The 24,196-nt window shown below is 35.9% G+C and overlaps 1 protein-coding gene across 5 annotated transcripts in view; it reads left to right on the forward strand.

Annotated features, from left to right (window-relative positions):
* Pcgf5 (polycomb group ring finger 5) overlaps nt 1-24,196 on the forward strand; it is a 67,843-nt gene that overhangs the window by 11,973 nt on the left and 31,674 nt on the right. For all 5 annotated transcript variants that reach the window (XM_010632110.3, XM_010632108.3, XM_010632111.3 and 2 more), the window contains exons 3-6: nt 7,942-8,038; nt 12,013-12,068; nt 12,177-12,236; nt 14,316-14,461. In XM_010632110.3, the coding sequence (XP_010630412.1) occupies nt 7,942-8,038; nt 12,013-12,068; nt 12,177-12,236; nt 14,316-14,461 (359 nt within the window). The remainder of the gene's footprint in view (nt 1-7,941; nt 8,039-12,012; nt 12,069-12,176; nt 12,237-14,315; nt 14,462-24,196) is intronic.

Genomic DNA, 24,196 nt, shown 5'->3' on the forward strand with positions numbered 1-24,196 from the left:
GTTTACTTAGTTCACATCATTAGAGGTTCAAAATTCAAGATTTGGTTTCCCTTCTGATGAGGGATGCAGATGGCATGACTGAAGTATATGTAGGAGCAAGTAGTCACATCTGAGACCAGGCAGCAGAGGATGGGCCCAGGCTTGCACCTTTTATAACAGCCTTCTCTTGTGAGAACTACAAGGGGTCTTAATGGCTTTCAAGGTCACACCTTTGGTGACCTGAGGACCTCTCACTAGGCCCCACCTCTTAAAGGTTCCACCACCTTCCATATAATCACATTAAGGGATCAGTCTCCAAACGGGTTGGAGAAGTCATCCAAATTATAGCCCAGGGCCAGGGGAGTCACAGTAGAAGAGAGCAGAGCTATCAAGGATATGTGTAAGGAAAGGATTATTTTGATTGATCATAGAATTTATATTGGTAAGGAGGCGACTGAGGCCATCAGCACTCATTGAGCTCTTCCTGACTCTTCCCAGAACTTGGAGTCACACTTAACTCCATAGCCAGCCTATAGAAAGTGATCATCTTTCCTGAATTCCTTGACTTGTCTCCTGGCCTTCTCAGTCTAACCCCAGCCTATACTTAAATCCTAGTTTCTGTTGTGACCCTGTTTTGCTACCTACTTCTTTTGTCTGAGGGGGAAAAAGTGAAACAAAACCACCAAAACAAAAACAAAAAAACGGCCTTCTTATTCATTGGAAAATAGTAATATGCTTAAAATTTTTCATGAAATTCCTATTAAGACCTTCGAAAGAGATATGCTTTGTATAACAATGTAAGACAAAGATATTCATTCATTCCTTAAGTAAAATGAGATACTTTTTATGAGATGTCTCATCGTATCAATTCTGTGATTTTTTAAAAAATAGTAGTTTGCATGTAGGAATATGTATGAAAAGCGGGAAACTGATACTTCTTTTGCACATGACTACAGTTTCCATACAAACTGTTGGCAGATAAAGTTTTCAAGACAAATTATGTATTTAAATGAGTATTGTCAAGAATGGTAAAACAAGGGGTATAGCTTGATGGTAGAGCACTTGCCTAACATGTTTGTCTCCCTGAGCTCAGCCCTCAGCACCACACACACAAATACATAAACGTATATGTGCATGCATGCACACACACACACACACACACACACACACACACACACACAATGGTATTTAAGATAATAAAGGACTTGAAAAATCATGCATCTGTTAACAAACAAAACCAGATGATTTTAGCAAAGGAAGGCAGCCTTTGATTAGTTTTTAAAAACAGCATTACTGATAAATATAATCCCAAGAACAGGAGAGAAAAGAATATTATTTTATTATCAGTGATAGCAGAATTAGTCCCCAAAAGAGAAATCTGTAGAATTTTTTGTGCTATCAAAGCTGGGAAGAGATGTGGACCATAAATCCAAGGTAACAACTAATTTTCGGGCCTTGTTTCTGTTGTAGACATGCCCCCAAAATTTGAAAATAGGAAGTGTGATAGTTCTTTGATAGTTTAACTATGAGAGTCAATTTGTAATAGCATATCAAAGTATTTATATTCAAAGTAGCTGGGGAAAGACCAAGTAAGCCAGCTTCTGGACCAGTGGATCTGTACTAGCATTGTATTAACATAAAGTTAAGGAAAAAATACCTAATGGGAAAGTGTTGGACAATCTTGGACACATACCTACCCCAGAAAAAATGTCCTGAAAGCAAAAATGGGCAGCTCCATTGAGGTAAAACAGTGTGTCTTACACTCACACTTAAATTGCAAAATTATCCCTGGGGTGGAGATGGCTGCAAGGAATTAATACCAACTGGATGATAGATATTTCATGTTCCATTAACAAGATGGTCTGTTACTTAAGATACATGTATCAGATTGGTCGGAGTCTGATGCTGTTTCAATACTTTGTTAATTTTTCTGGCTATGATTTTATGCTTATTTAGAAATCTCATCTATATTTGTAGCTCATATTTATTGGGTACTTATAAGTTATTAGATACGATGAGCTAGTAAACATGACATATATAGTATATCTGATTTGATCCCTATAAAGACTCTAAGGGGCCCGGGATTTAACTCAGTGGTTCTGCCGCCTGCTTTGCAAGTACAAGGTCCCAATTTCAGTCCCCAGTACCAAAAAAACAACAAAAAAAACCAACTCTATAATGTTGGTATGTTTGTTATCTGTTAGTTGTATACTAAGGCACAAAATAAGTAATTTACCTAATGGTAGAAATGGGGTTTAGATCCAGGCAGTCTCCTCAGGATTATCTGGAGCAACCATTCTTATTATCTTGGCTTCTCAAACAGATTCGCATTACAGGTACGTTAGTCACATACCCTCTTGATTGTGTCTTTATCTGTGACAGTGACTTCCTAATGGTAATAGTAAAATAATTTTTTGTTTGTTTGTTTTGAGACAGGGTCTCACTGTAGTTGAGACTAACCTGGAACTCACTATGTAACCCAGACTGGTCTCGAACTCACAGCAATCCTTCTGCCTTAGCCTCCCGAGTGCTGGGATTACAGTTGTGTGCCACCACACCCAGCAGTAAAATGAATTTTGATTATGGTGTAGTAGAGCTTGCATTGGGGCAACCTAACAGAGGTACTAGCTAGGAAGGTTTTTGTTTTTGTTTTTGTTATTTTTTGTGACCAGCTCCTGGCTTTCACTTGGCCAGTGTTCTCCGGTTATCTTTTGGCTGTATCAGTGAAAGGGCTTTCCAGAGTTGAGTCCTGGCCTAGGGTGGAACCTGTGATTCTGTTCTTTAAAATATCTCACTGGTGATTCTGATACCCATCTAAATTTGAAAACAACTGCTTTGATGACACAATGGCCATTTTTCTATTAATTTATGTAACAACCTTGTTCAAATGAAAGAAACAGTAAGTAAGGAACTCAGCTTTAAACGGAAATTTAAGGAAGTTTATGATGAATTATATAGAAAAATCAATTAAAGACCTGAATCTTATGTCAGGGACTAAATGTTACTCCTTCTAAGATACAGTGCAGTAGTGGCTTGGATTTTAAGCCTGGAACTGCATAGCCCAAGAATGGATTCCATGTCTGCATAGACATAGCTGCATAGAGGGCAGCTGAAGGATGCCTGCACAGGCTCTCCAGTGCTGTTTGTGTCCCTTGTTTGTTAAAGGGAAATGGTAACAGTCCATACTATAATCCATATAACGCTCTGAATCCAAAGCTTCATATTTGGTTATTGCTCAGTAAATGTTAGCATTTATTATTTAAGGACTTTTCCAATTGGAGATATCTCTGGTGAGCCTAATTTCGGTTCTCACCCAGGTGTTTCATGTGGCTGTAGCATCTATCTACAGAGAGTCTGGTGAAAAATGGAGACTGCAGTGGGTCTCCATAGACAGACAGGCTTAACCACAGATGAGTAAAACCTTTTAAACATTATCCTGGGACCAGTTAAGTTAACCAGTACAGCAGTTGAGCATTTAGAGAACTTGACATTAAATCTTTAAGGTGTTTTTAAAATGTGCTTTTCCGTTGGTATAGATTTCAAATTATAAACTAAGATTCAAAGGTCAGTTTTCTGGTGATGAGAAATTTCTTAAGCTAAAAACTAGGGAAAACAAGTCCTTAATTGTGCTTTTCAGTTTTATTGAGCTTCTGGCTTGGATTTCCTGAGGTTGTAATTTATATGAGGTTGTACTCTCTTTAACAACCTCTAAAAGCCATGTTGGAGATGCATTTTCTAGAGTTTTTTTTTTTTTGAAGGAACAAATAAGATATTTAAAAGGACTGTTTTTTGCATAATATTTTAAAAATATCTAATTCTATAAGTTGAAGTATGTAAAGCTTCCAAATTAATGCATAATGCATTCTTACTTCTTCTATAGAAATATAATTAGAAACAAATGTATCATACCAAACATACACTGATAAAAAAGATGGACCCTGAATTCAAATATTGCCCTTTACTTCTTAGTGGCTTAATTAATTTAGACAACTTGCTAAAATTCTGTAATCAATTTCTTCATCTATAAGAGCCTGACTAATAGGGTTACCTAGCAGGGTCATAGTGTGTGCTAAATTTCTAGATTGTGTGGAATTAAATATGTTACTTAGGACATATGTATACATATTGCATACATAATTATAATAATGTCCGGCACATAAATATACATATGGTTGAAGAAAATGATGATGATAACTACCAACAAATCTGAAGTAAAAAATATTACAGTGGACCCTTGACTTATGAACTCATTTTGTTCATGAGGCTTGGTTGTAGCTCAAGTTGGTCATGCTCTTCCACATAGCCTTCAAAGTCTCTCTTCTATATAATCTTAGGTCACACTTTCTTCCAGGCAGATCTCAGTGTTCTTAGGCATTTTCCCAGATTTCTCAGTTAACCCCACACAGAAAGGGATGTTGTATGTTCCTTCCAGTACTCTTTAAAGGTTAAATCTGTATCTGAGACCATCTGGAAGCACAAGTGGCTGGCATTCAGGTCATAATTCAAAGATTTTGGTCATAAGTTAAAACTAAAATTCCAGTTGTAACGCAAGTTATCTGTATGTCAGGCTGGTTATAACTCGAGGGTCTATTGTATATTATTCAATATTTTTTTAAACTATCTGAAAAAAAAACATTTTAATGACAACTAGGTTTGGGGGCCGGGATTTATTCAGTTTGGTGGTGCTGCCATCTGCTTCACAAGTGCAAGGTCTTGAGTTCAACCCCTGGTACCAAAAAACAAAGAAACAAACAAAAAATCTGGGCTTGGGCCTTAGCCTCTGGAAAAAAGTTATTCTAGTGCATATCAGAAAACTTGGACTTACGGCTGTGCTGCCATTCAGACTAGGCAGTTTATCTGGCCTGTGAAAACATCTCTCTTTTTGTATGTAAAAGTGAAATAAAATTTTGTATCTCAGATATTGATATGAAAAATAAAGTCATCTCTTGAAAGAAGTTTGTCTGCATTCAGAACAGCACTCTTAAGTAAAAAATGTGAGCCACATATGTAAATTAAAATTTTTCTAGTAGCCACTTAAGAAGTGAATTTTAATAATATATTTAACCCAGTATTTCTGGGTTAGTCATGTCAACATGTAGTTAACGTAATAATTGCTGAAAGCTTTTTTATGTTATTTTACATTTAGTGACTATATATATATATATATATAAATATACACACACACATACATATAATTACAGTGTATCTCAACTTGAACTAACCATATTTCAAGTGTTCATTACCCACATGTGACTGGGGACTGTGATATTGAACATTCTACGTCCAGACTGTAGATCAGTAGTATTCTTATCAGTGTTCTTGGTACTGGTATTGCGCCTGCCTCAAACAATTAGTGTAGCCTTATTCTTAAAACTGTGCGCCTTTGGATGCTTAATAATTATACCTCTTTAATCAGGCAACCTAGATTAGTATCATTGTACCTGGGAGGATAGGGTCCTGCCTTGATACTTTTGGCTGACCTGAATGAGGATTTGCTCTGGGCTTGACATGCATATCTTTGTTTGGTCAAGGCTGGTAGACAACAAAGGAATGCTGAATCCTTTCATAATGATAAATCTTTTGAACCATAAGGATCGGAACTCCATGTCAGGATCATGCTTTGTAAAACTCCTTCACTCTGGTTTCTAGTCTGTCCTTTTCAGCCTCTTTCTCAAATTTCTGAGACTTACGTAGGGGCCCTGGAAAAAGAGCAAATGTCAGCAGTCCTCTAAACGTATTCAAATGATATGTTCTCCATTTCAGTGTGGCATAACAAGGCAGCCTTCTCTTCTCAAAAAATTAGTTTGGCTTTTTAAAAAGACATTTAAAAACTGAGCGTAGTAGACCTGTGATTCTAGCATTTTGGGAGGCTGAGGCAGGAGGTTTGCAAGTTCAAACCCAGCAAGGGCAATTTAATGACTTAGAAAGACCCTGTCTCAAATTAAAAGTGGTGGTGGGCAGCTGGGGATATAGTTCAGTGTAAAGACCTGGTTCAATCCCCAGTACTGCCAATAAATAAATAAATAATAAAAGATATTTAAAACCTTTTGAGTGATTCGGGGGCCAGTGAAGGTATTCAATTCTACATGATAACCCTAAGCTAAGTGTAAAACGTGTTTTCTCATACTGTCTTTCACATACATTTGGAGAGGCCTGTAGTGAGGGGAAGGTGTTACCCTAAATAGGTGATGGTGTGATGGGAGTAAAGGAAATTTCTTTCGCACTCATCCACAGAGCTGCTTAAATATCACCTTCTTAGGGAAGCCTGCCCTGATCACTGTTTAGCTGCCAGCCCCCAGGACTCCCATCTACCTTTTTGAAGTGGAGGACAGGATAAAAATATCACTTAGCATAAACTAAAATTATTTGCTCATATTCCTGAATAGATTCTGACCTCCATAACATTGTGGACTTTGTCTGCCCCTGCATCTTCAACTACTAGTATGATGCCTAGCATTCAATAAATGCCCATTAAATCAGTGAATAAATAAGTGAAACAAATGCTGTTATTTTATATATGTATTAAATACTTTTGAAATTAAAGACCTGAGAGATTTCTTCCCTTTCACGCTCTAGCCAGTATATGTAATACATTTGAATTTTCAGACCTAATCTCAGCGGTAGGAATTCTAGGTTCATTCTTGACTAAGGTAGATAAACTTACATCTAGATAATGTGGGGCATGAAGAAGGGGAAAGGAGTACCTTGAAGTTAAATTGTCAGAGGAGGATAGATTAATATTTCTTGATGCCTTCACTTGGTAAAAATTTCAGATTATACAGGGTCATAATGAGGAGGAGGAGTACAGGAAAGGGATTTGGATTGAAATTTTATAGTTCATATGCTATAAATTTATGAATGTTTTGGGGTGAGATAATTAGAATAATAGAAGTTTAGATTCATAACCAGAGAAATGAGTAGTATTTGAAGGAAATGTAGGGTTATATAGTGTTTTGGCTTCAAATCCACCAGTCATATCTGCATTGTCTTTATTCAGAATCTTTATTTAAAATTTTTTATTATTCTTGTTAGTTTCACATTTTTTCTTCCAGCTTATCTGTCATGCCTTTATACCATTCTGATACCCATACATTTGCTCCATAGAATTACAGTCCCTATGAGTACAAATTTGACATACTCCACAAGGCCAGAAAACTCATTATAACTCCTGGTACTTGGCCAATAAAAGTAAGATCAACACATTGAAAACTCTCAGGTTTCATTCAGAACTATTTATCACATTCATATAAATTTTTAACAAAAGAGGTAAAGGCAATCTTAAATGTTTTTACTTTTCTCTGAACTACTTTTTTTTCAGCTTTAATTGAGTTTATTGGTACATTTTAGGGATACAGTACAGTTACATTCATTGTTGGGATCTTGTACCTCTACATGACAGGTCTTGGTTCTCATTTTTTCCCCTTGTCCCTGCCCTCCCTTCACCCCCTCCTCCCCTCCCATCTACCAACACTTTATTTCCATCTTTTCATTATTTCACATTTTTTCTTTTCCCTTATTACCCTTCCCCTACCCATCCCACCTTCCCTACACCTTTAGCCCCTTTCTTTCCATTTCACAATGTCTGTAATCTTATTAGGATCTTATGTATTACTGCAGTTTATTCACACCAGAGAAATTATTCGGTATTTACACGTGTGACTTATTTATTTCACTTAGGAGTATGACTACTTCTTTAAGTTCTATAAATGCACCATCTTTTAAAAGGAATATGAGTAGAATACTATATGATTTGTGAATATAAAAACAGTAAGCAAAATAGTATTTTTTATGTATCATGGCTCTAGGTTTGTATTCCATTTGGGTTTACTACAGTTTTAAGGTTTTATACAGTTTGATATAATAGTAATATACTGCCTGTAGTAGGTAATGTTTTAAGGACTATTTCTACTTAAATGATAGTTCAAACGATCCATTTTAACCTAACACCTTCTTTCTTCTTAGTCTGTAAGACTTGTATTGTTCAGCACTTCGAAGACAGCAATGATTGTCCCAGGTGTGGCAACCAAGTTCATGAGACAAATCCATTAGAAATGTTGAGGTAAGGAAATGTATTTTATAGTTCGCCTGATTTAAATGTAAAAACTCTTAGTTTTTTTATATACTATATATTTCTTAATGTCTTGACAATTAATTTAGGTCTTAGGAATTTTATGATTTTCATTTTAAATAATTTTATTTTAAGATTAAAATAAGAGTGTTTATATTAAATATTTAGGAAATTCATTTGAAAATTAAAATTTTTAACTTTCTCTTAGGTTTTTAGAATACTTTAGTTGCTACATAAATATGGTGGCCATAGCCTGTGGACTTTTTTCATTGAGGAAAAAATACTCATCAGCCAAGAGTAAGAAAAAGGGGACTTGGAGAGCAGAGGAGAGGGGGACAGGGAAAGTATAGTGTGACTCCTGGCAGCATGAAAAGCACATTTGGGTTGTATTCATGAATTTGAAGGCATGTGGTGGTTTTCTTTTTCAGCCATGGGTACAAGTGCAGAGTTAATGGAGAGTTGAATTTAACTAGAGTAGTTGTTATACCAAACAGTTTTGAGCCAGTAAGAGAGACAAGAGAATCAAGGGAATATGTATGGGAGTGATTTTAATGATCGTATCAAGCTTAACCTGGAGTTAGAGTGGTTAGAAATGTCTTAGAGGAAATGGAGTGAATCTAGTCAATTCCTGATTGGTGTGCACATAGTGAGAAGAGATTATTTTTGAGAGTTTTGGAATTAGGTGTATTGTAAATGGAAGGAAGTAGTTATTATTAAAAAATAGAGGCTATATCTATAGAGAGTGCTTTGTGAATACAAAAGGGAGGGATTGAAGCCAGGGCCTCCTGCATGCCGAGTGCACACTCTGCCACTGAACCATACCCCAACCCCATAATTATTTATTAATTACCGTGTAAGCACTGGTACTAGAAAAAATATATATTGGTAATAAAAATATGGAAAATGGAAGAAAAAGGCATATGTTGGGAGGAAAGGGAAGGACATATAATATAAGAGAACTAAGCTTTTAAGAAAGTCAGAAAATTATACAGAGAAAATGTGGAGCTTTTTTTTTTCTTTTTAAGAAAAATATGAAAGTAAATAGAGGGGCCGGGGATTTAGCTCAGTGGTTCCCCCACCTGCCAGGCAAGTACAAGGACCTGAGTTTGATCCCGGGTACCCCCCACCAAAAAAAAGAAAGTAAATAGAAGAGTTTGGATTTGAAAGTGGTTACTTTTGAGGTGGTAGGAATCAGAATGGCTGGATAGGGCCTGGGAATGTTATATTTTAATATATTTTTTAAGGAAATTTTATTTTTAATTTTACAATATTTACTTTTAAATATTAAGTTAAGAAAAGAAGTCCTATTTCTTATGTATTACTACTACTAAAAAGTCTGGGAAAACTTTGTAAATGAGTATTTGAGTTGTCTTAAAGAATAAAGTTAATGCCAGTTTGCTTGGAGTATAAGAAGAGTATTTGAGCCAGGATAAAAAACATGAGGGAGAAAAACAGAAATGAAAGTAGAAGGAATTCTTGGGGTAAGTAACTAAGCCAGCTGACTAGAAAAGAGAGGCGTGAGAAAATAGCACCAATTATGTTAGATTTGAGTTATATAAACACTTGAAGCCAGGTAATAGGAAGAAATTAGTTCTTAATCTAGGAAATAATGATCAAATTAGTAATCTGGGGAGAAAGCATTCTGAGAATGACAAGCTACAGGAAGATAGCTCTGTGTCTTACTTTGACAAGGTGGTAAATGATAGTGGATGGATGGGGTAGTGGGGAAAGGCTGGATGGAAGAATTGTTGAGCTGTGAGTGAGACTTAGTTGAAAAGTATGTGAATCAGAGACAGAGAAGTTAATTCTTTATTTGAGCCTGTTTGGAAGAGTTGCTATATCACTTAATTTAATTGTAAAAGTGAGATAGTGAAGGATAGTCAGTATTTCATTGGAGGAGGGTTGATGATACAGCCTTCATACAGAAGAGGTAGTTGAGGTGTTCAACATCTGTGGAGATGTGGAACCAGTGCTTGGCAGTGAGACATCACAGACATAGTTCACTACCTTTGTGGTAGTTTCAAGCCACAAATATAGATGTGATCCTCAAGGAAGACAACCCATTGAGAAGTTCAAAGGACATAGGGTATACAGCAATAGATTGAAAAGTACAGCCAGTCCTTTGTGTCTGTGGGTTCTACATTCACAGATTTAACCAACCACAGAGCAAAAATATTGGAAGAGGGTCTGGAGATGTAGCTTAATGGTGGCATATTCGCCTACCCTGCATGGGTTTCAATACTCAGCCTGGAAAAAAATAAAAGATTAAAATTAAGAGGAAAGGAGAGTGAAAGGGAATAAAGAAGAGAAGTATTTGGGGGAAAATTGCATTTTGTATTGAACATGTGCAGATTTTTTGTTATTATTCCCTAAACAGTGCATACCGTTAGCTATTTATAGCATTTATTTTATAGCAGGAATTATAAGCAACCTAGAAATTATTTAAAGTATATGAGAGGATAGGCATAGATTATATGTAAATACTTTATACAGGGGACTCGATGATTTTGCTCTTTTTGAGTGATCCTGGAACCAGTTACCCGTTGATACTGAGGGACAACTTTATTTAACTGTTTAGTAGCAAAGAAATAAATTAAAATTTTTGATAGTGTTAATATTCAAATATCTGCAGAGCAATATAAGAGAATTAATTTTTAAAATAAATTTAAAATTTTTTCATCTTAGAGCCAGATGTGGTGGTGTATACCTGTAATCCTGGCATTCAGATGATTGAGACAAGAGAATCTATGAGTTCAGGGCCAGCCTGGCCACTGGCTGTATAATGAGACTCTTGTTTGAAAAAAAAAAAGTTTTTCTACTTTAAAATCTTAAAAGTATTTAGTATGAAGAAAGTTATAGATAACTTTAAAGGTTCAGGAGGAAAAAAAGCAAAATGGAATATGTGACAAATAATACAGATTTATGCTTTCAAATTTTTTTTAGTTGGGAGAAAAAGAATGAAATGATAGCTTTAAAAGATAATGAGTTAAGCAAATTTGTTTTCCTTTTTTAGATGTGAGGAAACCTTTGCATGTTTGAAGATATTTGAAGTCAGAGAAGAGTAATACTCTTGAGCAGGATGAAGGAGACTAAGTGAAAAGGGGGTGTTGTGGGATCAAGAAGATAGATTGAAGAAATAAAGCCATGAAAAGGAAAAATTATCTAGCAGGAAAAGAAAATAAGAAAAGTTAAAGATAAATATTTAAGTTTTTATCAAGGAAGACAGAATAACTAAATTTTCTCCACTTCTCAGAAAAGAGCAATGGAGATGATTTCCATCTCAGGGAAGAACTAGGGTTTTGGTAGAGATTTCAAGAGTGAACTTATCAGCTACTGCTGCATATAAGAAATAACCTCTAAAATAATGCTTGAGAAAGTAAGCACTTGTTACTCCTCACAGTTCATGGAATGGCTGGTGGTTCTTTTGAACTGTCATTAGCTGCGCACCCATGAGGCTACTCTGCTGCTCTTTGCTGCATTCTTCCCCATGTTGCAGGTGGGCTGTCTGTGGCCTCATCTAAAATGGCCCCAGGAGGGTAGAGTGGTGTTCCTCTACATGGTGCCTCATCCTCCAGGCTTGTTCTTAGGCTAGCAGGATTCTGAGAGAGAAAACAAAGCATGTTTCTGAAAATTGGGCTCAGAATTAAGCATAGCTGTCATTTGTTCATAGTCTGTAGGTCTGAGCAAGTTTCAGCCCTATATTCTCAGGGCTGAGAAGCAGACCCCAACCCATAGGGGAGGGTATAGAGTGAGAGCTTGGAACTGGGATCATTTTTTTAATACAGTCCACCACTGGCAAAGGCTACAAAATGGTTATGCTCCATGTGCAGAAGGATTTGGTATCCTAGGTATGCTAAAATAATTATTCTATATTTTGTGATACATGCATGATATAAATCTAAAGCTATATACATACTAGATCTTAATGTCTTCATTGTTAGTATATTCTCCCCCCCCCTTTGAAGGTTGGATAATACATTGGAGGAAATTATATTTAAGCTGGTTCCTGGACTGCGAGAACGTAAGTTGCTCTTTAGGTTCTCACAGACTTGCAGTTTTATGAACTCAGTATTTCTAATAAGATTTCATGATTGCTCCTGGTTTATATTCTTTTTTTCTTTTAAATTAGAAGAACTTGAGCGTGAATCTGAATTTTGGAAGAAAAATAAGCCTCAAGAAAATGGTCAAGGTAACTTTTTATGTCTGTATCTAGCAGCATCTCTCAAATTGGTTAACTTTTTGGTCAACTCTTTAAATTCAAAACTTTTTGTTGCTTTTATAAACTATTATGTCTTTTTCAGATTTCTCTTGCACAAAATTCATGTTCTCCTGTTTTTTCTCTTCATAAGATTTTATATGTAAATCTATACAAATCTGGTTTTCCATTGAGGGCAGTTGGAAATAGAGGAAGTTGGACTTGGGATGAGAAAGAAAAGAAAAATAAAAGAGAAAAGTGACTAGGTGATTATGGCAGTAATTTCTGAATAGGAAAAAATCTGAAGTAAGAAATAGCAACTAAATAAGACTTTAATAATTTTTTGTTTTGGTGCCAGAAATAGAACTCACTTGCTCTTGCCAGGCAGGTGTGGCACTATGGGGCTAAATCCCTGGCCCTGTTTTTATTTATTTTATAAGTTGATTTTAATAGGAGAGAGAACTAAGATGTAACTGAAGGTCAGATTAAAGGATATTGCTATGTTCTGATACTCTGGAATGAAACTTTCATAGGTGGACCTCAGATGACACAAATTTAACATGTCCTGGAAATGTTAAAAATACCTCAGTGGACTTATTGGAATTTTTCCTATCATTTATCCCAAGTGTCCAAATCTCTCCTGTTGGTCACAGGAGACTCAGCACTTGGTACTTTTAATAATTTCAACAAAAACATTACTGTTCAGAGAAAGGCCTTTTAGCATGTATTATCATTGCAAAGGCTTCTCTGAGATAATAAGCACGTTGGATTATTTCCCATTTTTTAAATATTAAATTGCATTCAAGATACCTAAATACCATTCAAATCTTTCATATATATGTGTGTGTACATATATATATACATATATATTTGCCAATTAAACATCAGTAAGATGGATGAAAAATGCTGCCTTTCTCTTTTTCATCTGTAAAATGGGATCATTGTTTTATTACTTCAGTTTAACTAGGCAGAACTGTTTTCCTAAGCAAAGGATGTCTGCCACCACTTTGGGTGACTGGAGTAAGGTAGCAAGGCACTATTTTTAATATATAACAACAAAATGGGCAAAGAAACTAAAATAACTAAAGCCTTATTTTATTTAAATGTGCATTGCGATTGGATGGTAGTGTCATAGCAAAAAGATAACATAAGGTTAATTAAATGTTCCCGCTTTTACTGCCTGCTCAAGAGGACAGGAGCACAGAGAATTTTCATCAGAAGTTGTATGGTAGATTTAGTCTATGATTTTTTGTATCAGATTGACTTCTCCCTTCTAAGTACTAACAGACCTGACTGCTTAGCTTCTGAGATCAGATGAGATCGGGAGCATTCAGGGTGGTATGGCTGTAGACTGTATCAGATTGATTTCTAAAGGGCTGTAGCCTGCTAAATTAGCTCCCTCTTCCCAGTTCTTCGTTTTAAAAATGGAAGAATTATGATAATTAATAAGATAAATGATAAGAATTTATGATAATTAATCTTCTGGTAGAGAATCTGGATCTTGTTTTGGACCTGTTTGATTCATAGAAGGCACTTCCTGTCTACCTAGTTTCCTTATAAGTATGAAGAAGAAAGGGATCTTACTTCCCCTATATTATTTCTTATAAAGCTTTTAACTATAGTCATTGAAAAGGGGCTGATTAATCATTGTGGGGTTGAGGGTGTGGGGGTCTACAAAATAATCCTTCCTTAGCAATTATTTCAAGTTTTAGCTTAGAGATAGTTATCTAGAAATCTTCCTTGAACCTTTGCTTCATCCCCAAAGTTTGAGTTCATTGTGTCTGTTATATATGCCCACAGAGTTATTTTACCTCACATCATGTGTTTTGTCTATTGTTTACTTTGTCCTATACCTTGGCCACTAATGATGTTAAGCATGATAGCCCTCTACTTTTATTAATCTTCCTTCAGGCCTAGCACAGTGCATGTCTAACACATTAGCAAAAGCATGCAATAAATGAATGTGTCAGTAAATCCAGTTGTATTATTTATGAGTCTGATTTTTGGTTTTGGTGAGTCATATATTATTGCTTTAACTTTGAGTTATAGCTGACTTTTTAAAAAATTATACAGATGATACTTCAAAAGTTGACAAACCTAAAGCAGAGGAAGGTGATGAAAATCAGGATGATAAAGACTATCACAGAAGTGACCCACAAATTGCTATCTGTCTAGATTGTTTACGAAATAATGGACAATCAGGAGACAATGTAGTCAAGGTGAGTGGACAAGTAAGTTGTTAGATGTTTTTTGTTTTGTTTTTTCCTCATTGAATTTATTGGTACATTTTAGGTATACAGTACAGTTACATTCATCACTGGGATCTTGTACCTTTACATGACAGGTCTTGGTTCTCATTTTTTCCCCTTACCCCTGCCTTCCCTTCACCCCCTCCTCCCTTCCCTATTTATAAATGCTTTATTTCTATTTTTTCATTTTCTCATTTTTTTTCTTTTCCCTTATTCCCTTTCCCCTACCCTTCCCACTTCCCCTACACCTTTAGCCCTTTTCTTCCTATTTCACATTGTCAATTATACCATTAGGATCTTATGTACAATTATAATTTTTCACACCAGAGAAACTATTCGGTACTTACACATGTGTGACTTATTTATTTCACTTAAGAGTATATCTTCAATATGTATATCCCCGTTTTGATTTCCATAGTGGCTGCACCAGTCTGCACTCCCACCAACAATGGAGAAGGGTTCCTTTCTCCCCAGAACCCCGCCAAAATTTGTTACTGGATTATTTGTTATCTGGATTTCTGTTGGATCTGTTGTGACTTTGCATTTTCATTCCTGATTGCATGGATCTGAGCCTTTTCTTTGCTTTTTTTGATAAGGTTAGCTAAGGGTTTTCCATAGTGGCTGCACCAGTCTGCACTCCCACCAACAATGGAGAAGGGTTCCTTTCTCCCCAGAACCCCGCCAAAATTTGTTACTGGATTATTTGTTATCTGGATTTCTGTTGGATCTGTTGTGACTTTGCATTTTCATTCCTGATTGCATGGATCTGAGCCTTTTCTTTGCTTTTTTTGATAAGGTTAGCTAAGGGTTTATTGATTGTATTTATTCTCTCAAAAAACCAACTCTTTGATTCATTTATTTTTTTGTATCATTTTCTTAGTTTCCATTGCATTGATTTCTGCTCTAATCTTTATAATTTCCTCTCGTATGAGCTTTGGGTTTTTCTTACTCTTTTTCTAGGAGTCTAAGATTCATCATCAGGTTTATTTGAGCTCATTCTGTTTTCTTTGTGTGGGCATTCAATGCATGAATTTTCCACATAGAACTGCTTTTATTGTGTCCCATAGATTCCCATAAATTCTTGTATGTTATATTGGTATTATCATTTATTTGTAAAAACTGTCTAATTTTTTCTTTAATTTCCTCTGTGACCCAGTTGTTTAGGAGAGTGTTGTTCAATTTCCATGTGTTTATGAAGTTCCTACAGTTTGTTATGCTCCAGCTTGATTGCACTATGATCTGATAATATACAGGGGATAACTTCGATTCCTTTGTATTTATTCAAACCTGTTCTCTGAGCTAGTATGTGGTCTATCTTGGAGAATGACCCCTGTGCAGCCAAAAAGAATGTATTTTCTGATTTTGTGGGGTGGAATACTCTATAGATGTCTATTAAGTCCATGTGTTCAAAAGCTTGATTCAGTTCTAGTATTTTGTTGTTGATTTTTTGCCTAGATGATCTGTCTATTTGTGATAGTGGGGTATTTAGATCCCCCACTACAATTGTATTAGTGCTTATTTGGTTTTTCATGTTACTTAATATTTGTTTTATATAGTTGGGGGCATTAATATTTGGTGCATATATGTTTATGATTGTCATCTCTTCTTCTTGAATTGTTCCCTTTACAAGGATGTAGTGGCCTTCTTTGTCTCTCTTAATCAGTTTTGGTTTGAAATTTACTTTGACTGTGAATAAGATTGCTACCCCTGCTTTTTTCTGGGCTCCTGACGCTTGGAGAACTGTTTTCCATCCTTTCACTTTCAGTCTATGAGTTTCTTTTTGCACTAGGTGTGTTTCTTGTATACAACATATTGTTGGATTTTGCTTCTTAATGCATTCTGCCAGGCTATTTCTTTTGATTCGTGAATTGAGGCCATTGACCTTGATGTTTATAACTGATATGTATTGAGTTTTTATTGTCATGTTATTATCCTTTTGTTGACTCTTTTTAATTTTTTCCCCTCTCTTTTTAGTTTCTTGCCTTGCCTATTTGATTTGGTCTGTTGGGCCTCATGGTGTTGTGACCTTCATTGTCTTTTTCTAGGATATTGTTTAGAATTCCTTGTAGTGCTGGTTTGGTGTTCAGGAAGTTTCTCAGATGCTCTTTGTCATGGAAGTATCTTATTTCCCCATCCATTTTGAAAGAGAGTTTTGCAGAATACATCAGTCTAGGTTGGAGGTTGTTTTCTCTTCTGACTTGAAATACCTCACTCCAGGCTCTCCTTAACCTGAGGGTTTGTGTTGAAAAGTCTGCTTTGATTCTGATGGGCTTTCCTTTGCATGTGATTTGTTTCTTTTCTCTTACTGCTTATAGTATTTTGTTCTTCTGTTGGGTTTCTGGGATCTTCCTTATTATATGTCTAGGTGTAGTTATTTTTTTAATCATGGCTAGTTGGAGTCCTGTATACCTCACTTATCTGTATGTCAGGTTCTTCCCCTTTGTTTGGGAAGTTTTCTGTCATTAATTCTGTGAACAGCTTTTTTAACTCATTTGCATTTTCTCCTGCTACTTCATGGATTCCTTATCAGTCTTATATTACTCTTCTTTGCATCATCTAGGAGTTGTTGGATCGATTTCTCATGGTCCCTTACTGTTTTTAAGAGACCTCCCTTTTCACGGTCACTGACTGTAATCCTATCTTCTGTATCTGAAATTCTATCTTCACATTCTTTTATCTTGTTGCAAAAACTTTCAGTAAAGTTTCTAATCTCCTGGATATGTTTGAATCTGTTTTATGGATTCCATTTCTTTCCTATGTTGGGCATTCATGATTTCCATTTCTTTCTTCTGCTGGGCCTTCATGGCTTCTGTCCTGGTCCTGAGCGCATCTATTTTTTTGTCAGTTTCTGTTCTAGAATCTCGAATCATGATTTTCATTTTGCTCACCATCTCCATGCTTATCTGGGAAATTATTTCTGTTTTGAATTTTTGTAGAGCCTGATCTGTTTTGTTACTTCCTGTGCTATGGTTTCAGGGTGTCCTGGTGTCTCACTATCAGACTTTTCATCCTCCTTCTTTGCTCTGCTATTTGCCATTGGTTAACCCGGAAGTCTGTCTTTGTGTCTTGCTTAAGTGTGTTCTAGTTTTTATTTTTGTTGCTAGGTTTTCCTTGGTTTAATTCCTGGGTTATTACTTAAATCTTCCTCATATAGTTGAGCTTTAGCTTTTGAGTCTCTAATGACTCATAGACATTCTCATAGGCATTTTCATAATATCAGAGAAGGCAACTCATTAAATCGATCATAACCCTTTAGCCCAATTGATACAATCAGCAACACAGTAGGATCAAGCACAGCTTTACAAGTTGACCATTTGTAGTAGTCATTAATCTATCACTTTTAAACTATGTGAATTGAATTAAAATCAAGAAGCAGCCCAAAATATGTTTGCAGTGAATAAGCTCTTCAGTATAGCATCTTTACCATTTAGGATGGGGACTTAGACTGAGTTGGGGCGAGAGGAGTAGATAAGTAAAAGAATTGGAGAAGGTTTCAAGTGAAGCCAGAGGACATAGGATGGCCATACAATCTTTAGGAAACTTAAAGGCAAAAGGGAAAACAGAGGGCAAGAATATAACAACTTAACAGTAATTGGGGCTCGCTTTCCTTTGAAACTGTTGACCCTTGAGTGAAGGAAAATGAGAGAAGAAAAGAATATAAAGAAAAAAGAAGAAACGATAAAAGAAGAAATCTGAGTTAGGGCAGGAGCAGGAACAGAAAGGGAGATGAGGAATAATATGGGGGAGCAAGAGTCTGAGTTGGAAAAAGAGGACAGCTAAAAGAATTTGTAGAGTGGAATAAGGAAAAGAATGGAAAAAAGAATTTGAAGGGCCTCTTTTAGATTCAGGCTGACTTTGGGCTGCAGGGCCCAAATTGAGCTCCCTGACCTCCTGCAGGGTTGAACTCCACCAAGTTCTACCACAGGTTCCCTTTGCCCTTTCTTTGAAGATATTCAAAGTCTGGAGCTCAGAAAAATGCCCTTTATGACCACCTGTGCCTCTGCAGAGTGGATCCAAGGACTGGCACATTGGGTTGCAGGGGCACCCACAGCAAGCTAGTCCTAACCGATTGGCCCCAGGCAGGCCAGAGCAACAATGGGCTCAGAGTAGCTGTCCCGGACCTCCACCTTCCTCCTTCCCTTTTGGGTTTTTTTTTGAAACAGGGTCTCACTGTGTAGTTGAGACTGACCTGAAACCTGCAGCCCAGGCTGGTCTTGAACTCACAGCGATCCTCCTGCCTCAGCCTCCCGAGTGCTGGGATTACAGGCATGCACCATCACGCCCGGTTTAAGTTGTATGTTTTGCTTTGTTTTTTTTTATTTTTTTGTGGTACTGGGGATTGAACTCGAGTCCTTGCGCTTGCAAGGCAGGCCACCGAACCGCTAAGCTAAGTCCCCAGCCTTAAGTTGTATTTTTTTAATGATCATTTTATAGTAAATCCTTTTAAATTTGTTGTTGGATTTTCTAATACTTCAACTGTTTGCATCTAAAGTTTTTATTAACATAATCCAGTGGGAAGCACATCTTTGACAGTTCTGCAGATGTTCACGCAATTGCTTACTCTGGAGACCTGTATTTTCCACCACCACCAGGACCACCCACTCCCAGTCATCCTGTGCCAACCCTACCATCTAGTGGCTGATGCAGAGAATCACACCTCTGTTTCACCTCAACCTTTTGTACCTTTGTTGGGAGTTCATAGGCACTGTTTATCTTTTATATGTGGTAACCAACTCATGCTCAGGTATGTAATTTCATGTTAAGCAGTGGTTCTAACCCTTCTGTTCATTCTCTTTTAATTTACCTGTTTATATTTCTATTTGTAATTCAATAAGCTTTCAATATCATGGCTAATATACTTTATAAGTAATACTGGTTTGGAAGTAACATCGTTATAAAATACCTATGTACTTTTAAAGTCATTAAAGTCTCTGCATTATTTCCTACAGAATTTTCATTTCTAATCCTTTTTCTCTCTGTATCTGCTAATTGATTTCTTAAAAGATCTTAGAACACCTTATTTATTTTTATTGATTTTTTTTTTGGTCTTTAAATGATAATGTTTTCTGCTTTTTATTGCACGACATTTTTTCATTTCCATTGTAAATGTTAACTACTTTATCTCTTAAACAGATGTTTGTCACTTTGTTTTATCCATTGTCTCTAATTTTATTTAGTGACATTTTCCTACTAGGAGACAAAACAATTTTTTAATATAATTTAAGCTTTCACAAGATCTTGTAATAAAGTATATATATAAGCATAGTAGGTCAATGAATATCTGTAAATATTAGACAGTAATGACATAAATAGTAAGAACAAAAATTACCACTCAAGGAACTTGGTTAGGACTTTTACATATAATCAAACACAGTACAGGGAGATAGTTGATTTAGTTAAGGAGTTTGGCTGGATGAGGCATCTTTAAAGAAATGACCACTGTACCTGTTTACCCTTCCAGTCTTCTCTGTTGTTTTCCATGTTCTTGTGCAGTAGCTTTCCCTTTTTTGTGTTTTCATCAGAGTTTTTGTAACTGTTTCTCTGTTCTTGCCAGACACTGCTGTAATCCCTTTTGGAAGAATTTCAGAGGGATTATAATCATTCTTTAGCTCTAAGTTGCTGATAGTAAAAGTTAAGTCAATGAAAGCACCAAATCTCTTTTCATAAATAAATGTGAAATCTGTTTTTCTGCATGATTTCTACTATGAAAGTTAAAAATACTGATTTTTCAAAATTCATTTAAAAAATTAACCACCCTGCCGTGGAATCTGGCACTTTGTTGTTCTAGTTGCCTTTTTTATCCATTTTTTCTTTCTTTTATAGATTTTTTCTTTGTACAGAGGTACCTCAGTTCATGAACTTAATTCTGTCCACGATTTTAGTTGCAAACCAAATTGGACAAGAATCTAATTAAATTAATTTGTTAGGTTCAGCCCTGACCTGACGGGGAAACTTGATTCAGGTCTCATCCAATTCAGTTTGCAATCAGAATCATGGAAAGAATTTAGTTTGTGAGCTGACGTATCATTCCTCCATTCTCCAGACAACTTTTTTAGCTTAGGAAGATTTTTATGCTATCTTGATTCTCATCTTCTCTCCCAGGCTATTCCTATTTTGTGTCTGTTTACTTTCTACTTGGTAATACTTTCTCTGTATTCATTCTAGGAGGTCTCTTTTATGTTTTCTGGAATCCTGTTACTCCTTGCCATTTCTCCCAAGTTGAAGTATTTTGTCTCTGCTTTTAAATACCAGTTGAAAGTTTAACAGTTGAAACTTATGTCCAAGGCAAATTCATTATATTCCACCCAATTTAAGTACAAATATTCATTTTCAGTTTTGACTACCATCTTTCAACCAGTCACACACAAAAGTTCAAAACCTTGGAGTCATCCTTGACCTTTTGTCCTTTTCCTTCCACCAGGCACTATTGAGTTTAGTGTTGCTTATCCTTATGTCTTAAGTCTTTTAAAGTAGTTTCTTCAGTGGCTTTTATACCCTCAATTTTTTGTTATTTAAGGTCGCTTGCATAGTGTGGGCAAGGCAGAGGATGAGGGCCTAGATTATGACATAGTTGAATGGTAAATATTTTTGGCCCTGTAGGCCACATTGTCTCAATTGCAACTTCTCCAACTTATTCATTGTAGCCTTAAAACAGCCATAAACCATAGTAAGTGAATGGTGTAGCTGTATTCCAGTAAAACTTTGCTTAAGAAAATTGTTGCCCAGCCAGATGTGACATGGGGACGTGGCCAGTGTTTGCCACCTTCTTGCCTACAGAATCAAATCTAAATAAGTAGCCCCTTTCTTAATAAGTTTCCCATTAAGCCCTCCCATTAAACTCATTCATCTGTAATGCCTCCTCCTGACCATGATTAGTGCTCTGTGTATAAGTTATATACTGTATATCACTTATCTGACAGTGGATTTGTAAGTAGAATATATAAAGGTTTGTGCTGTGCATATATAAAGGACTCTGGAACTTTAAATCCGTTTCTTTTGGGCATGTTCTTCACTTTTCTTCTCACCATCCTGTCTTCTCTCCAGATCCAAGCAGAGATCCCTGTTCTTTGTGATTTTTTTTTTCCCCAACCTAATGAATCTTTTCTGAAATTCTGTAGAACTTAACATTTATCACTCAGGGTTTAGCTTATCTATTAAGCATGTTCCTGTGGATGTTAGTCACTGATTCTGTCTTTTTTCTTTTACATCGTGTTTTTTCCTTGGAACTGCATCATGAACCACTTAGAAGTACAGACGTATGTCTATATTGCTTTGCAGCTTTCTTAGCCATCTCATTCCTCTGCAGTGTCATGTGCTGCTTAACATGCTGGTGCAATACTTGTGTAGTTTTTATAATGTGACAGCCACAAGAATAGTCAAGATTAGGATGTCAGTAAAATCAATAAAGTACCTCCAAAAATTTGCTTCTCCATAAAAGTGCAAAAAGGAAAGAAAGAACTTGGCAGAGTCCAAGATCACCTCTTTCAAAGATATAATATTTAACCAATGGTTTTCAAAGCCCTTGAAACATTTAATAAGATAATGATTCTCATGAAAACAGGGCTTTGTGACATTTTAACTTGCAGCTCTGTAGTAGCCTTGAAAAAAATTAAGGGCCTGCTTTCCCATTGCAATCTTCCAGGCACTAAGAAGAAGAGCGATAAAGCTTTTTCAAAGCCTCATTGCCAAAGAATTGTTACTTTTGACCTTTTGGGTTGTTCCCTGAAAGATGCCACTTTGCACTTGGGAGTCTGCCTGGTAGAAAAAAGGTTTATCCTTAGGTGGAAAGAAAAGATATTTTTCAAAAATAATTACAGACTGGCAAATGTTGTAGCTTCATGACTGTTTAAGGTATAGTTAACATTTGAGGCAAACCAAAAAGTTTAAACAAAAGCTGGTAAGGTATCCATAGAAGCTTTGCAAAGCTTTTTACATAGTCTTAAGAATCTAGAAGGCTAAGGGAATATATAGGGTTGCATACATGCTCAGGAAAGATGTGAGAAGACACAAGCTCCCACTTTGAGGCTGACTTTGGAGCATTGCACAAGCAGAGCATAAAGACTAAGGCAGATTTATCACCAGCCTGATTGAGTGTTAGAGGTGTGCACCAAATACAGAGTCTGTTTGTATACACTGCGATAGTTACTGGCTCTTAAGCATGTACAGAAATCTCTATTGAATAATTATCTGACCTCTAGATAAAAACTTGAGTGATTGCATATGTTAAAGACTAGAATTCATTTAGAAATGTCACAACTAGAAAAACAATAAAAACAAAAAAACAAACCTTGAGCAAGTAGGAATCTAATTTCCAGTATTGCCACATTATATTAGTGAAATGTCCAATTGTCAAGAAAAAAATTAAGACATATTAACAAATACGAACTTATGGCCCATACTCAGGGAATGAAGCAATCAATAGAAACTGTCCCTGAAGAAGTTCAGACATTTAACTTACCGGACATATGTTTTAAGTTATCTATATATGCAGAACTACAACTATGTCTAATCAAATATAGAATATTAAGAAATAGAAGTTATTTTTAAAATATTCTGGAGTTGAAAAGTTTGACAAAAAAAAAATCACTCAGAAGACTCAACAGCAGGTTTGAGACAAAGAAAAAGAACCTCAAACTTAATTTGGCATTCTGCAGTCTGATGAACAAAAAGTAAATAGAATGAAGAAAATTGAACAGCTCCTCAGAGACTTAAAGAACACAATCAAGCTTACCAACATATACAGCAGGAATTTCTAGAAGAACAAAGGCAAAAGGGTCAAAAAGTATATTTGAAGAAATAATGGCCAAAAACTAATTTTCATTTTTACAAAATGTAACTATCTAAGAAGCTCAGCTCCAGGCAAGAGAAATTAAAAAAAAAATTCATATCTTCCTGCACAGACTGTTCAAAGACAAAGAGAGTCTTGAAACTAACAATTTAGAAATAACTCATTGTGGACAAAGGATCCTTAGTCTTAGTTGCTGATTATTCATCAGAAGCTATGGCAGTTAAAATGCAATATGATACTTGCAGAATGCTGAAAGAAAAAAATAAAAGTCAAGTTTTATATATACATGAAAAATCTTACCTGCTTTCAAAAAGGAAGAACTAAGATTACCAGATAAATACAAACGGAGAAGATTGTGTCACTATAAGATCTTTTCTTCAAAAAATTAGGAGGTAGCTCTAGGTCTAAGTAAAAGGGCACTAAACCAAAAGTTAAAGCCAGATGAAGAAATAAAGAGCATGAGTAAGTAACTGTACAGGATTTTTTTCAAAGGCTTTTTCTCTATCTATTGAGATAATCATGTGGGGTTTTTTTTCTGATTATATGGTATATTTATTGAGACATCTTTGCAACCCTGGAATGAAGCAAACTTTGCCATGACATACCATCTTTTTAATGATTTGCAGCTTATAGTCCCATCAACAGGTGAAGGGCTAAAGAAAATGTGATATATATACACATCGTTACTCGTCCATAAAGAAGGTTAGACTTGACTCAGGAAAATGGATGGGTCTCGAGACCATAATAATAAATGAAATTAATCAGACATAGAAAGTTAAATATGGCATGGGTTTTCTAATATAAGAAACTCAAAATTTAAAGAGCAAAATAAAAGAGAGATGGTAGGAAACGGGGACATAGACTGTATGGAAATGAGTAGAAGGTCTGGAGAAGAAGGGAGAAGGGATGGCAGGGGA

Source organism: Fukomys damarensis, unplaced genomic scaffold (genome assembly GCF_012274545.1).
Source record: "Fukomys damarensis isolate Sample0158 unplaced genomic scaffold, DMR_v1.0_HiC HiC_scaffold_20, whole genome shotgun sequence".
In the NCBI taxonomy this organism is placed as follows: domain Eukaryota; kingdom Metazoa; phylum Chordata; class Mammalia; order Rodentia; family Bathyergidae; genus Fukomys; species Fukomys damarensis.